The sequence below is a fragment of the Armigeres subalbatus genome, chromosome 2 (genome assembly GCF_024139115.2).
Source record: "Armigeres subalbatus isolate Guangzhou_Male chromosome 2, GZ_Asu_2, whole genome shotgun sequence".
Lineage (NCBI taxonomy): Eukaryota > Metazoa > Arthropoda > Insecta > Diptera > Culicidae > Armigeres > Armigeres subalbatus.
Window position 1 is genome coordinate 322984835 of NC_085140.1, and position 16949 is coordinate 323001783.

Genomic DNA, 16949 nt, shown 5'->3' on the forward strand with positions numbered 1-16949 from the left:
TATTTTGAGTACTGCAATCAAAAGCTTTCATGGTTTTCTGTTGATTGCGCTATTCAAATTAATTCATGAAAAAAATGTTACTTAGGTCCTTGTGAAAAGTTAAGCGAGTATTCCATATTCAGTCAAGTATTCCTTTACGATCTCGCGCGGCAAAGCACTTTACGAACTGCTTCACCTCTTTGGCGATCGCTTCTCGCCTCTTCTCATCGCTTTCACTATGCCAGGTATAAGCGTTTTTCATACATCGCTCGTTGAAGAAACTTGCACGCGGACGCTTCGCTGCTCTCTAAACTCTTCTAATCGCGCCTCTTCTCTCCTAGTACGGCATCAGCTTTAATGTCGAGTGTCGATATAGAATCTTTGGATGTTCCTGATGTCTTTTCATGTAGTTTTGAGTCTTGGGCTTAGACGTGCTTCGTATAAAGAAATAAAGAGTTTTAGGCCCATCAGTGACTCTGTGACTCTTCTACATAAAGTTGTCTAAGCATTCGCTTACGAGCAATCATGCTTGGGTGCTTTCTTGGATATTGAGGGTGCTTTTGACAATGTATCTTCCGATGTCATGAGCTACCTAATATAACAACCAAATGGATTCACCAAATCGAAATCTTTAATCGACATTACGTCAAGTATCAATAAGGAAATTAAGTGCCTGCGGATACCCCTAATGAGTATTATCTCCACTTTTGTGCAATCTCGTTGCAGATAGGCTATTGGGTTTACTTAATAAGGGATGACTCACGCGTTTTCGCATATTTAGAACAAGTACTGTCACAAAATCTTCGACCCCTAACGACGATTTTCCTTACTATGGATTTGACGACGATTATCTAGCATTGTCGATTATCTGCCCAAAATAGTGATTTGATAGACCCGTAACGCTGGGTAGACACCTTTACATGGTGTGTTACGGGGTAAGATCTACCACGGTTACATTGCTAGCTACAGGCAAATCCTGACCAAACGAACGCCTTCCTCATTATCCAACTCCGTGGTATTTATGAGGGTGTAGATAAGTCGGTGGTATCTCCTTAAGTAAGTACCACATCAACACTTCCTTACTAGTAACAGTGAAGATGGGCGTGGCCAGGAGTAGTAATCCTCATGCTTTTGTTATTTTTGTTTAAGACTGGAATCAAGGACCACTCCTCTTCTTGATTTCTGATAGCATTCTAGATAAGGATCTCAAAAGTAAAACATGAGTATCACTAGTGTCCAATATACCAATTACACCGTAACATTGCTAATGCTACGCTAAAATAGTGATTTGATACCTTTTCTATGATATAATACTCAATAAATATTTTTTCGATCCAACGCTTTATCAAATTTGTCAAATCTACACAAATATAGCCGCCTGAGAACAAATTTATATTTTTTTTCCCAAATCTTTGTATGGCTGACAGATGAGGAATCGAGTGTGCCCAAATTGATGCAAAAACTTGAATTCCAAAGATTCTAAAATTGTGATCGAATGTTGACATTTTGACCAGACTTGGCTTTGTGTTGTGAAAAAATTATAAATTTGTTAATTGTTAGGAGAAGTGCAAATTTTGCGTGGCCACTAAATATTTTTTTTAGGAAAGTCAAAACAAACAAACCGTCCTGCACAATCGATACGGTTGTCAATCCACAGAATAACTCACAACATAACGATCATTCGTCTACTAGAGGATCTATACTAAAACATACGCTCTAGAGCAAAACTACTCTGGTTCTCGGTAAAACTGGGGGATCAAGTCTTCTAACTTTCCCCTACTTTATTCGACCTGACGCAAAACGCTCTTTAGGTTGTTGAGGGCTGGTATCGTCAATACGGCCTTTCGGTTAATCAGAATGAAACATCTATTGTTTCTTTTCATAGAAAAACGTACCCAAAACGATATTCGTTAAATCTTTTCGATAATGATGATGATGATACTAATTCTATTGTACTGCTTGTAATCGCATAACTGCCCCATATGAATAGGAAACCCAGCAAAGATGGGACAACTATGCGGTTACAGGCAGTATAGCAAGGCACCTGCCTATAGCACTGGTCATATTTGTTTATATTATTGTTTGTATTTCATTAAACTCCTGTATGAAGGGCCACCTGTTTATATTATTGTTTGTATTTCATCAAACTCCTGTATGAAGGGCCAAAATTGGGTGGAGTGGTTCCATAAGCAAAGAACGCTCCGTACGAAATGGTAAAAGCAAAAAAGGTGAAATTTTCATTCCTAATTTTGTTATAAAAATAAGCGCTTTCAAACAGATTACGCGACGGATCGTGTTATTGATTAGTTGTCAGGGCCAGCATTCGAAAAAGTTGCGAAAGTTGCGAAGTAAAAAGAAACAAAAGCTTTTGTATCGCCGATCAGAGCAAATAATTTAGTGTACGACGGATCGTGTTATCGCTTTGTACGTTGAAACTTCAATTTGAGAAAGTCACGAAGTGAAAGAAAGAAATTTTTGCATCGCAGAATAAAGCAGCGCTTCAAAGCCACTCATAATGGATACGCTTGTGTATGTTTGGGCAGTTTTTTCCATGGGAAAACTATCAAAAACGTATCCATTGTGCGCGGCTGTTATATTATTATATGTCGCAAAGTAGATAAAAAAATATTTGTAGAGCAGAGCAATGAAAAAAAAATAGTGCGCTATGAATTGTGTTACCTCTTGGCAAGTGAAACTCGTTGACAATGAGCTTTGAATTTAATTGAAACATTCGTCTTTGTTTTTGAACAGATATAACGTCGTTCGAGAGGAGTATTTATTCGCTTTGACTTACTTGACTTTTCTTCGCAATGGTAAAAATTCATTTGAGTAAAACTAGTTCAAAGTGTAATGTTTACACAATCGTCACAATCTGTCAGTGATTATTGAGATGGCTTCCAAACAAGAAATGCTTTTACATAAAATATGGGTGCGGCCGTGAAAAATAAACAGATTATAACGGGTGGCAACTAAAAAATTGGAATGACTTCAAAACTTTTCTTTCAGAATAATAATGCTTTCACAGAAATATGACTTTAAGGGGCCGTTCAAAAATTACGTCCAAGGTTTGAGGGGGGAGGGGGGTTAGAGTTTTGTGACAGTTTGTGACAGGGCGAGGGAGGGGGGTACGTCTTATGTGACGTCCATCCACAATAAAAAATACTGAAAGCATTTTAGAAACAACTTGCATTTTAAAAACGTATTCAAACTGTTAGTAAAGGTAGCCTCACACCTCGGGAATTTGTTCCGCGGATTTTTTTACCCATGTATTTTTGCATATGCGATATTTTCGGAATTTGGGCACGGAAAATAAAAATCCCGGCTCCCTTTAAAATGCACGGGAACCAAATTCCGACGGAAAATTTTCCCGAGGTGTAAGGCAGCCTTAAGGGACATAACTCATTATGTTATTGTAAAAATAGTGTACGAAAAAGAAAAACCAAAATAATCGCCAAAACAAAAATGACACACGTACGTACAGGGGGAGGGGGGAGTCAATGATTTGTGACAGTTTGTGACAAGAGGGGGGGAGGGGGGTTGAAAATGCCGAAAAACGATGGATGTAATTTTTGAACGATCGTGAATGAATCCTTAAAATCCTTAAAAGTCCTTAGAATTGTCGTTCACTCCAACATTTTTCCCAAAAAGCCGTAGAAACGAGAAATACTGCGGCGTGCATTGTAAATTTTTCAAGCAAACAAAGATCATGGAAAAAGTACACGCTCGAACATTTTAAGCGTGAAAAATGTTTCGAAAACTGCCATAGCATTATTTGGTCTATTCAGCTCTATTGTATACAAAGGTGATTGTAAGGCCATAGCCACGAAGCAACTCATAATCAGGATCAGACGCAGCATTCCGAAAATCGATGTGGTAGAACCGTACAGCGGTCATGTTATACCAGCAAGACTAAACTGCGCCGCCCGGCGAACCACGAACCATATAGGGGAAAAGACGGCTTTGGCAGGTTTTGTTCTGTTATTGTCAGGGGGGTTTTTGTCGACTAAATTTAATGAAATTTGGCCACAATATTCTTTGATATGCAAAGAATGTTTAGGCCAAATTTGAGCATAATCCAAAACCTGCCAAAGCCGTCATTCCCCCTACCAATATTCATTAGTCTAAGTTTGAAGACTAAGGACAACTCTTTGTATAACGCACATCAGATTGAACTGTACTTCTTTGTATTTTTTATCCCGAGCCATTCTTTCCATTCCAATTTTTAGTTGCCACCCGTTATTCCATGTGGTTAGAATGTTCAAAGAGCCCTGCGGCGAGCTGGCAGCTAAAGAAAAGCGAAGATGATGACCCTGTGAACATAAGGAAGATGAGGGATTACTTCAAGCGTAGTCCTAGACATTCGTTTCGGAACGCTGAAATCTTCTCTCTGGTTCTTTCAACAGACAATGAAGCAGACCGGACTTCATGTCTTCAAGGGTAGGAAGGCGTCTAACTGAACTGATAACAGAAAACGCGCTAAGAAACTGTACCGCGAGTTTTTGGTGCAGCCGAAATGCATTGTAATGGACGACGATACGTACAATTAAACATAAAGCGCACGCCAAGCAGATCCCCAACCTGTACTTTTTTACCGACAAGTCTTGCTTGTTCTGGAAGATTACAATCGACAAATCGGATCTGGCATCGTGCCATTACGCGAAACCTTCTAGACTGGACTAAGAATCGTACTTCGAACGTAGTCTTGTTTTGTTTTGCGTATATTACCGTAAGCAGTGACGGTGACGAAGTGGTACGAACGAAGCCAACGATGTTGTTTTTGTACCGAAGAAGGCTAATCCACCAAACTCGCCAGAATTTCGCCCGATGGAAAAAAAATCTGGGCTATTAAAAGAGTACATGCAAGTGTGTAAGAAAGATGGCGCAAGTTTAGCACGGGTTTTGATGGATAGCTTCAAGTCCAAAGTGCGGCCATTGATCTTAGGAGAAGAGGTTGAATAAATCAACTTTGCAAAAACATAGCTAATATGTGTTTATTTATTCCCTGAGAGTTTCAAAAATATCCAACCTAGGATTAATTGTTGGTAGTTTTGTATGTTGCACTTTTTCTGTATCTAGCCCATCATCTTTAAAGGATTCCCTGATTTCTGGTAACAATGTTGTAAAGTCTAGTACAGGGCTGGTAGTGATGACTTTAGTGACCGACGATGACGAAAAAGTGACCAAATAGTGACTTTCAATTGCAGAAATAGTGACCAAATAGTGACTTTTGTATGAAGTTTTGAACCGAATATAGAGCTATAAGTTGCATTAGCAATGTTACGGTACAGTGGCGTTGGACATAAACTCCTCCCCCAGGTTCATTTCCTGCCAATGAGCTGGTAGCTTCGACTGATTTCAAAATGGTTCAAACCATGATTGGATAAACAGCCAAAGTTTGATTTAAAATGATCTAATTGATTGGACTATTTGGACTCACAAAGCTTATAAATCTTTGGCAGGACCATTTGTTTGAGAAATAGAAGCGGGCTTGGTAGTCATATGGCTACTGCTTCTGCCTCATACGCAGGAGGTCGTGGGTTCAATCCCAGGTCCGTTCCATTCTTCTACTTTGTATCTTTCTCTATATTTCTAATGATCTAGCAATCGCTAGAACTGGAAATGGACTTCCATACCGTTTCCATCTAAATTCCTATACCTTCAACTTGAATATTCTAACTGTAATCTGCTAGAATTGGAAATGAACTATAAAGCACGTTTCCAAACATCCAATTAGAAATTCCATCAGTTGCTTTCTCCTATCTATCACATTGGCAGTTCGTTAACCAAGACGGACCTCTGCCTCTCGAACCTAACCTAAAAATGCCAAAAAATTCCGCATGAACTCGTGGCAAGTGCAGAGGTATATTCGGCTTGCACTGGGCGACTGATTGCATCATCATTTCCTCCCCATTCCCTACATTGACTTGCATTCTGACGTGGCAGGCGCCAGTATAACCTAATAAATGAGATCACCAGCAGAGCTTAAAATAATCGAAGATTTTTGGTGAAGCCCATCGGCCTTCTTTGTCATTCTCATTTCGTACATATTCATATTCGGCTGAACATTGACAATTTCCGATCAATTATCAGTCAGTGAATATTTATTTAGATTTTGTAAACTAATAAATTACTGTAAAACTAAACACATGAATGATGATTTCAACAATTACTCACATAGATCTGACCCCGACGTTAAACTGAGGGGAAATTTTAGTGCCAAAAGTCAACATAATCCAGGCCAATTATGTTTTCTTTAAACGCAGTGACCATTCTCAGTATCAATCAAATGAATGAATATGTGAAGAAGAAAACTGAGTAAGTCATTCTATGTTTTGAATAGTCATGCGACGTTTGTCAATATTCGGTCCGAAGTTGCTTCGTGAAGGTGATTATTTCATGCTCTGATCACCAGTACTTGTACATTGAAGATGTGAGCTAGTCCCAAGCAAACATCTGTTGGTTCCTTGTGCAAGAACAGCTGATCTGGTCATAATGGAGTAGCAACTACGAGCAGTCAATCAAGCTCAAGCTCAAGGCAGGACCATTTGTTTGAGAAATATAAAATAATGAAAAAAATGAAGAAATTAAGAAAAAAAGATTTTACCTGTTATTAAAATATGGTTTAATAACAAATTTAAGCGAAGTTTTAGAGATTTTGGGCTCGACGTGGTATTCTAAGGAAAAGTTTGAAAATCCAATAAAACAATGGTCTCTTATCAGAAATCTGGAAATTGTAATAAACTTCAATTTCTAAGTGGCAGACTTTAGTATTAAAGTTAATTAAAACTGTATGGTCAAATAATCTCGAGTAAAAAAATCTTTTAAATATAATTTATTTTTAGTTTTATTTCAGATTAAAAAAAATCGACCAATTCATTCACCTCCACACTATTTTTTGGGTATCTATTCTTAATTGTTGATAAACGGAATCTTTTTATAAAAATGTGATATTTCTGAAATAATTTCAATCAAAAACTATAGAATTTAGTGGCTTGTGCCAGAATTACTTCTGAAATAACTTGCTCTACATTTTTTTATCGAGACTTTATCTCGAAGGGTCGCATGGCGGATTTAACAATTATAATGTACTTTAATAATGTACTTCAAACATCTTTGTCATGTGATGAAACAGAGGCTGTTCACTGTCTTCGTCACCGGAGGGTATTAACGCTTACCAAAAGGTCCTGGTTTCAATACTTTTCAGTTCTGTACTCTTTACTGGCCCTTCGCATTTCAACAATTTCCATTCTTGAAGAAAAAGATCATAGTTGACATGAATCGGAAATAACCTCACGGTTTTCACAACACACTTGGAACTTCTTTGGTGCATATTTCTCATATTTAATATATTGCTACGAGATTCACATTTGAGTTGGTTGATAATAATTGGTACAAATGATTTATATTTTGAACTTTTTTACAACAGGCAATACAAAAATAATGACTTTAGTGACCATTTTCCGAAAAATAGTGACTTTAGTTACTTTTATATGCCAATAATGACTTTTTAGTGACTAGACTCAACATAGTGACCAAGTCACTAAAAAGTGACTCGCTACCAGGCCTGCTAGTAGAGTGTTTCCTTTTCTTCTCTCAATCCTGAATTGACTGCGAGGAGATGACCAACGTCGTTATAAGAAGAAAAAAAAATCCATGACATGATGACAATTCATGAATTTCCCTAAAATTGTCTTTCAAAAAAAGTATTGATTAGTACGTCCGAAGGAGCGTTACTGAATCTAACTTTCAATAATTGTCACTTCTCTGAGGGACCCAGGTTCCAAAGAATAGTTCAAGACGTGCAAAAATTAACAAGAGCTGGGCTTGTGGACCTTTCCTGCGTTAAAAAGCACAGACATACAGACGCAACCAATTAATTAATTATGCGCAATTCTGCTTGTAGAGGCGCTCGCAGTCGACCAGTTTTGCAATTGGCGTTTCACGGCGGCGCCATATTTTCCAGCATAGCTTGCAAGGAGATTTTTTCATCGATCTTGGTAGTGCTAGTCTCAGTTAACGTCATAATTGACGTACGCAGGCTCCTCTGAGTGCCGCAACAAACAAACAATTTGTTTAGCTGGAATAAGGAATATCAGCAGAAATTAACGACCCAAACGCTTGGCTGTGCGGATCTCGCTGAAAAAAATAAAAATAAAATGCCGAGCACTAGTGAGTGTGTGCGTCTCTTGATAAGATGTAAACTAAACAACAATAATATATTTTAGTGTCATTTTCTAAAATTGGTGGCATACAAATAAGGCAGATTTTGATTCCACATTAAAATAATTATCTGTATCGACCTTCTCGTAATCTATTAAAAGTGTAAAATAAACAGAATCCGTCAAGCAGCTCACTTTTGGACAATAATCTAAGTCTCGTTTTTACCGTTCATGAGGCAATACGTAAAACAAATTGACCGTTAACATCAGCACTCCCAACAAACCTTATCTGAATAGGAATGGACGACTTGCGATTAGCGGCAGTGTATGTGTATACTTCCTAATCTTATCTAACTACAGGTTTATGTAGGTATCAGTTTACTATAGACGGCCCCTCGCGATCTTCAAAAACGAGATTTACATATTCGTTACTTTTAACCCAGGAGACAGTATTGGCCCTGATAATATTTACTCGATATAGGCCTTTAGGCTTACTAGTCTTGTCTTGTCTTAGCACATGCACAGCCAGTATTGAAAAGCATCCTGGAAATGTCGGTTGTGTTCCCGAGCATTTTCTTGTCTGCATTAATATTTGCAGCATATCATAAATATGACACAAGCATTAAAACGGCCAGGCCCACCGTGCAGGCTTGAATTTGGGAGAAAATCCAGAACTCCCCGGCAATCAGATTATTTAGTAATAAATAACATGATCAACGAAGAGTTTTGAATCTACGAAAGGAAGAAACGGGGACAGCCGTACCAACCGTTTCACATTCAGGGGGAAAGATGATTGACGGATCGTTGGGAGTGACTTTGCTAAGAAGATTAATGTACACTCCATGGGTCCTCGACATCTTGGGATGGGACACAGTTTTTAGTCTAGTGCCCTGGCTTATACACTGATGGGCATAAGTATTCGCATAAATTCAGATAGATTACTATGAAAACATGACGAATACTTATGTACATCATTGTACATACAGACCTAGGTTTAAGCGCCATTACTCGCTCTCGGTGTCTCATTAGCCTTAAGGCTTAATAGTTATGCTAAAAGTGGAAGAAAAATGATTGAACAATTGTTGCAGTGTTTTAATATTGGAAATTCTATAAAGTTCATTGGTGCTATACCAGGGAGGCAACTTTTTTCTGGTATTGCAGCAACTAGTCCATATTGGCACAGCATACAACATGGCTGATCTAAAAACAATGTTTGTAGTTCAAAAATTTGTTCTTAAGACAAAGTTTTGATATTCTAAGTATTTATAAGTGGATATAGACACTTGATATATTTGTTTCATTAGGCTTGAATACTTTCAATGTGTTTTTTAAAAGTTAATTTTTAATCTAGCATAAATCCTAAATATTTGACTTCGCTAGACCAATCAATTGGAATCCCATTCAAAGTGACAATATGTCTGCTAGAAATCTATAAGATTTCGAATTTTGATAGTTTACTTGCAGTGAGCGATCAAGATAAATAATTTTGTACAGAGGAAAATTAAAATTCATCAATTTTACAATCAAATCAAACCTTTATATTAAGCACTGTCAAATGCTTTCTCTATATCAAGAAGAGCAAGTCCAGTCGAATATCCTTCAGATTTGTTGAGTCGAATTGAATTCGTAACTCTGAATAACTGAGTGGTTTAATGCCCATGGCGAAAACTAAATTGCTTATCAGAAAAAAATAGAATTGTCATTAATATGAACCATCATTCTAGTTAAAATAGTCTTTTCAAAAAGTTTACTTATTTTAAGAAAGCAAACTGATTGGGCGATAACTAGAAGCCACAGCTGTATTTTTGTCCGGCTTCAAATTTGGAACAACTTTGGCGTTTTTTTTTTTCATTTATCTGGGAAGTATGCCAATTGAAAACATTTGTTAAATAAGTTAACCAAAAAGGATATAGAGCACTCAGATGATAAGCATGTAGAAAATAACTTCATCATCCGGGACTTTCATATTTTTATTTTTTTTGGTGATAGATCTCACTTCATCAAAACTAGTTCCAAACGAAGGGTCAAAAACATTCTCTTGATTGAAAATGTCTTCGAATCCATTTGTTAATAAAATTTTATTTCCCTCTTTAAGAGCTGAAATTGGCTTTCGAGGTTTTTTTTTAATTTTCGATAAAGTCCAAAAGGATTTCGAACTGGGATCCAACTTTAAAACATTATTTTCAAAGTTGATTGGCGAAACGTTTTTTAATATTATTTTGAAAATCTCGCCTAATAAATTTCGAAGCGGAATCGCGAGTTCTTTTACATTGCCTTCGCCTCACATTTTTGAGACGGGTCAGTTGCTGAAGATCTTCGTCAATAATAACGTTTTATATAAATCCCAATCAGCTCTATATTAATTAAAAGTAGAGTTGATTGGATTGTAAATGGCTTCCTGTGAGGTTTCAAACGTCAAGTTAAGTTACAAAGTCAAAGTCAGCATAAGTTGCCAATTGGTCCACACAGCTGACGAAATCGAAGGATTTCGACTGGAAGAAAAACCAGTTGATCCATTGGGATTATGTCTGTTTGTCATTGCAACCAGGATTCCAGGAAGACTTTTTTTTTAACTTTTTTAATTCTAGGATTAAGTTCAACACAGGGATGAAAGGGAACTGGAGGAGTTCCCTTTGCGGGCCAACCTTGGGTCCCGCCGATGGTGATTTAGCAGTGCTGTATATAAGAGAGGGTCGGCCAGAGGGGCCGCCCTGCGTGCCAACCAAGGGCATCGCCATTTGTTGTAATTTAACTAAAACTATTTAATCCTAACACTTTAAAATTTTGCGTAAAAGTAAAGTAATAAAAACGAATGCACGGTTGAAGATAATTATCGACTACGCATTCCCCTGGTTCCTTTAGGGCTCCTGTTTGAAGTTAGCCGTGTTATGATGTTCTGCTGTGGTCCTACTGATGCGCTGTTCTCCGGTGGTAATGTTTGCCCCTGAAGGGTTGAAGTTGCAGTTGAGGCCTTATCCGTTAACTCCTCGCCAAAATTTGCCAATTTGACAGAAATCCTATTATTTTTCGACCTTTCTTTAAGGAAAGGATCAGAACGCCACTTGTTAAGTGTGACGCTATTCAGATTTCGAAAAATTCGGAGGGAGCCTAAAAAATGCTCGAAGGCTTTTTATCGATGTCCTTCAATAAAGGAGTGAAAAAAAATCGAATGCGAATTGTCCAGGAAGACTTCCTGACAAGGCCAATGATTTCAAAAGCCCACAAGACGTCATTTATGGAATTGGAAGATGGGATTTGAAGTCAATTACAAACTGATCACTCCACTAAAAAAGCAGATTCCCAGGGATTTTTTTTAAAAATCAACTGTCAGACATTTTTCGGCAAATATTGTTGTTTTCGAGTTTCCACCGCAAAAAAATATTGGTGGGCCTTATGCTGATCCATTGTTTGATGTAGTGCTTACTTCAAACAGAATAATGCCGGGAGTTAAAATACGTGTATGTAAGGCTGCATTCTTTGTATGATACTGTATTCAATTTGAAAGAAATTAAATAGAACTTCGTACAGGTAATATCTCTTATTTTTATCATAGCTTCAGCTTCATATTTCCAATAGTATACTTTATTTAACAGCAACGTTTTTGAAGCATGAACTCGTTATTTACATTTTAGAACTGGTATGATACCAAGTAACAAAACACCAATTGCCAATAATTTGCAAAAGGCGATAGAACATAGTATACTACCACAGCTTATTATGAGAAACCAAACGCTACCACAAGACCCCGGTTCACCCCATCTCAAACAGTGAAATCAATATCCTCATCCATCCGATCAAACAAAACCCCTCTTCTATTGCGCACCGTTCAGATCAGACCCCTCCCCCCGTATCTATCTTAACATTTCACTTACCTTGGTTTCTGCGATTTTTTCATATCCAAATCACCAACCCCTCCTCCTCCCGTCGACAGCAGCGACGGTGAGGACAAGGATGACAACGACGACGAAGACGACAGTCCCGATCCCGCCGAGGCCAAACCGAACGTTCCGGTCGCCGAGGCTGCTATCGAGCTGAACGAGTGCAGATTCCGGAAGCTGCTGCTGCTGCTACTACTCTTCTTGTTGTTGCTACTTTTCATTGCTCATCATGCACTACATATTACAGCGGCGGAAAGTGAGTCTCTCCGTACTTGATTATCAACATGCCTTTTTTTATTTTCTTTTGCTTCTTCTTCTTCGCTTCCTACCTTCACAATTTCACTATTTCTCCTTATTCACTACATATAAGCACTTGCACTAACACTGAGGCAGCACAGCACGGCTTGTTTCCCACTGGAAGTTTGATTGTTTGCTCTGTAACTTAACAGACTTGGTTGCGGCAGTGAATCTGCTGCACCAACCAACCAGAACCAGCTTCTGCCACTCTGCTATCTATCTATTATGCTTCACCGACAAGGGATTACACCATCCCCGGACCGGTTCAATATTTTCCTACAACCGAAAGCAGTTTGGCATAAATTTCCTTAGTGCATACAATTTCTTCGTTTTCTTCCTACATTTCTTTCGCTTCACTACCCAAATGGATTGCCTCGAGATGACTGCCTGCCTACACTGCACCCGTCAACGGCAGGCAAAAATCTGAACTAGTTTTATGAAAACAAAAACTGCCCGCAAACGAGCGTGAAAAAAAGAAGAAACAACAACAACCAATAATAATGACAACTGCAGGAGTACGTTTCACCCGCGTCTGGACGATGACCGCCACCACCTCAGCTGTTGCTGCCCGTGGCAGTAGTAGTGGTCACAGGAAGATGGCGCTACCAATTGTTGAGGATGCTGCTGCAGCTGTGGGGGTGCGATGGGCAGTTGCTGTAACCCGTTCGTGGTCGCGCTCGTGTACTGCGGACACCAGTAGTGCAGGCCGGGTGGCGCAGCTTGTTGCATCTTGGGTGGGGGTCGCGAAGCGTCGCGGCTGGGTTAATCGTGGGCACTAGTTGCGGCAGGTTGCATTCTGAAATGGGACGGGCGAAAGAAAGGAAAGAAAATAACGAGGTGAGAACCGAGTACGCCCTAGTTTGTGTGCAGTGCGTAGGTGACGATGATGATGATGACGATAGCGAAGTGCTTATTTTGAGGGCTTTTGAGCGACAAGTTGTCGTCGCTGGGACAGCGAACGAGTTGGGGAAAAATGTGTAAAAAGTCATCGTTTTGTTAAGTGGCGATAAAAGTACCTTAACGGAACAAGTGCGATTTAAAGAATGGTTGAGTCTATGAGTATTTTAAATTTTAATTGATACCACCCTTCTGGATACAAGACATTGTGATTTTTCAATAATAAAACAACTTAAATTAGATTGTCTACATTTCTCAATAGCACGACTAATTTACCTATTATGATTTCAAATAAAATACGGTTCATTTTGTGCGAATTCAATTTTATAGTGACATCCATTTTTTTCTTTCTGACCATACCATTCACCACAGACTGACTGCACACCACAAGCAAACACAGACGTCAGTCATCCCCAGTATCATGTGACCTGCTGATGATGCTCAAATTTGGGAGACTACACCATCATCTTCGCTGCTCTAATGAGAAAGGAGGATACTTGCAAATCGACCAAACAGCCCAAAATGGAAAATAATACGAAGGAACATGACATCCTCGACAGATGGGCATGGGTAGAAGTTTCAACACACACAAAAAAAATAACGACGAAGGATGCAAATTGAAAACTGAGTACATATCATAATAGATAAGAATCCCAACGGCAGCGCGCTGGCACTGATGGTGCGGTTGTCCTGTACCCTGCGATGGTCCCGGTGTTGTTGGCAACGGGCGCTTGTGCCCAGAACAAAAATGGAAAACTTGCTCGCTCACCCTCTGCTAGGTTGTCAAGCAACGAAGCAAGCATAAGCGCATGATGGCAAGTGTGTGCGGTGCTGCGGAAGCAAATAAACGAAAATGAAAATCAACATCACCTTTCACGAACCGGGCCCGCGCGCTCCATCGTCACCTTTCCCGGAAAAACCGGTCAAAGTATGTAAGCCAAAGGTATATGTGGCGCATTCATGGGGGGGGGGGGGAGAAAATAAAACACAGATCCTGACTGGTTTGGTGAATCGGTGCGCTGTTCGTCGATGGAGATGGAGAAGAACAGATCAAAACAGTGCACCACTTTTCAGGAATAGCTAAGGAGAATGTTCAAGAATTTTACGGTTCTGCCTGGAAAAGCGAAATTTATTGCTTTTGTTCAAAACAAGTTGCTTATTATGAAATAATTCCTATTGTTACGCAAGATGACAATGCACAGAAGCAATACATATAAGAAGATCCTTTTAGATGGATTAATCCAGAATTTTTCGCACACCAGCTCACCTTTCAACCAAAACCACCGGAGAATAGTACTTGGAAACAAATGGAAAATGAAGTGCAATGAAACGTGAACTGATGATGGCGAAATTTTATCGCTACCAGACAAGCAGCCAGGCCCAGCGGCAGAGTGAAGCCAAGCAAGTGCAAATATTTATCTGAGAGAGTGCCGATGCCGAAAAGGATATTGCACCGACCGACGACGTCGCCGTTGTCAGATATTTGGTAGTCTGATTTGCCTTGCCGCGCCGAGAATGTCTTGTCTTGCAGTGCAGAGTGTGCCGCGTCAGTTGTGGTACGCAGAAGTTCGACGTACGGAGTGGTAGGAATGCGAACAAACTTCTCCAGGAAGTTTTGTATGAACTGGAATAGATACTCGTGCAACCTAATGGTGCACTAAACTAGGGTTGATGAATTTCCTTAACTATTTACTTTATACTGGTAACATTTCTATGATTACATCCATCGATTCCTAAATTTCTATACATCTGAACGTTCGATCTAGGTTTATTTCGATATTTGATATTCCGTCACAAGCAGCATTCTATAATCACGTTTATTTGAAGCTGTTTTTTTGAGATTGCAAAGCATTGTGCAATACTGAAGATGAAGAGATAAACCTGGAAATCTCTTTCTCGAACAAGAAATAATAAAAACTACGAAATAGCTATTTATAATATTCTAAAAGCAATAAGGCTTTTAAAAATGAATATAAGGCCGTTACAAATATTTAGAAACAATTATGCCCCGCTTTGATTTGTTACCCAAAACCCAATAACAGTTTTGAATTTTATTTTTTTTATATCCCCCTCTTTGACCTTTCGAAGACAAGCAGGACATAATTTTTATTAAATATTTGTAACGGCCTAATAAGAAATGAGTTGAGCATTCCTAAGTCACGATATATCTAAAAAACCGGATAGACCGATTGCAAGATTTTATAATAATTGCATTCGAAAATTCGAAGGAATTTCCCAGGAATTTTTTCATTGGGCATTCGAGGAAAATTTTTGTTGAATTCATTATGGAAATTCGGAGTAATATACTTGAGGAAATTTGAAATTTTCCGTGGAAATTCGAAGGAATATCCCGCGGAAATTCGAAGGAATATCCCGTGGAAATTCAAATGAATTTCATGTGGAAATTCATAGGAATTTAATGTGGAAATTCAAAGGAATTTCCCGTGAAAATTCAAAGGAATTTCCCGTGGAAATATTCGACTTTCCACGGGAAACTCCTTTGAATTTTTTTTTGAAAAATTTCCCGTGAAAACTCGAATGAATTTCCCGTGGAAATTCAAAGAAATATCCCGGGGAAATTCGAAGCAATATCCCGGGGATATTCGAAGGAATATCCCGGGGAAATTCGAAGGAATTTTCCGTGGAAATTCGAAGGAATTCCCCGTGGAAATTCGAAGGAATTTTCCGTGAAAATTCGAAGGAATTCCCCGTGGAAATTCAAAGGAATTTTCCGTGGAAATTGGAAGGAATTTTCCGTGGGAATTCAAAGGAATTTTCCGTGGAAATTCGAAGGAATTTCCCGTGGAAATTCGAAGGAATTTTCCGTGGAAATTCGAAGGAATTTTCCGTGGAAATTCGAAGGAATTTTCCGTGGAAATTCGAAGGAATTTTCCGTGGAAATTCGAAGGAATTTTCCGTGGAAATTCGAAGGAATTTCCCGTGGAAATTCGAGGGAATTTTCCATGGAAATTCGAAGGAATTTCCCGTGGAAATTCGAAGGAATTTTCCGTGGAAATTCGAAGGAATTTCCCGTGGAAATTCGAAGCAATTTCCCGTGGAAATTCGAAGCAATTTCCCGTGGAAATTCGAAGCAATTTCCCGTGGAAATTCGAAGCAATTTCCCGGGGAAATTCGAAGGAATTTCCAGGGGAAATTCGAAGGAATTTCCCGGGGAAATTCGAAGGAATTTTCCGTGGAAATTGGAAGGAATTCCCCGTGGAAATTCAAAGGAATTTTCCGTGGAAATTGGAAGGAATTTTCCGTGGAAATTCAAAGGAATTTTCCGTGGAAATTCGAAGGAATTTTCCGTGGAAATTCGAAGGAATTTTCCGTGGAAATTCGAAGGAATTTTCCGTGGAAATTCGAAGGAATTTTCCGTGGAAATTCGAAGGAATTTTCCGTGGAAATTCGAAGGAATTTCCCGTGGAAATTCGAAGGAATTTCCCGTGCAAATTCGAAGGAATTTCCCGTGCAAATTCGAAAGAATTTCCCGTGCAAATTCGAAAGAATTTCCCGTGGAAATTTGAAGGAATTTCACGTGGAAATTTGAAAAAAAATCGAAGAAATTTCCCGAGAAAATTTGAAAAAAAAATTCCGTGGAAATTCGAAGAAATTTCCCGAGGAAATTCGAAGTAATTTCCCGTGAAAATTCGAGGAATTTTCCATGGAAATTCAAAGGAATTTCCCGTGGAAATTCGAAGGAATTTCTCGTGGAAATTCGAAGGAATTTCTCGTGGAA

The 16949-nt window shown here is 38.9% G+C and overlaps 1 protein-coding gene across 11 annotated transcripts in view; it reads right to left on the reverse strand.

Annotated features, from left to right (window-relative positions):
• LOC134212682 (AF4/FMR2 family member lilli) overlaps positions 1 to 16949 on the reverse strand; it is a 319987-nt gene that overhangs the window by 260786 nt on the left and 42252 nt on the right. For 7 of the 11 annotated variants that reach the window (XM_062690748.1, XM_062690747.1, XM_062690740.1 and 4 more), the window contains one exon: positions 12011 to 13109. In XM_062690748.1, coding sequence (XP_062546732.1) covers positions 12011 to 12237 — 227 coding nt within the window. In that variant the 5' untranslated portion in view covers positions 12238 to 13109. The remainder of the gene's footprint in view (positions 1 to 12010; positions 13110 to 16949) is intronic. The other 4 variants (XM_062690745.1, XM_062690743.1, XM_062690746.1 and 1 more) reach the window with 3 other exon arrangements.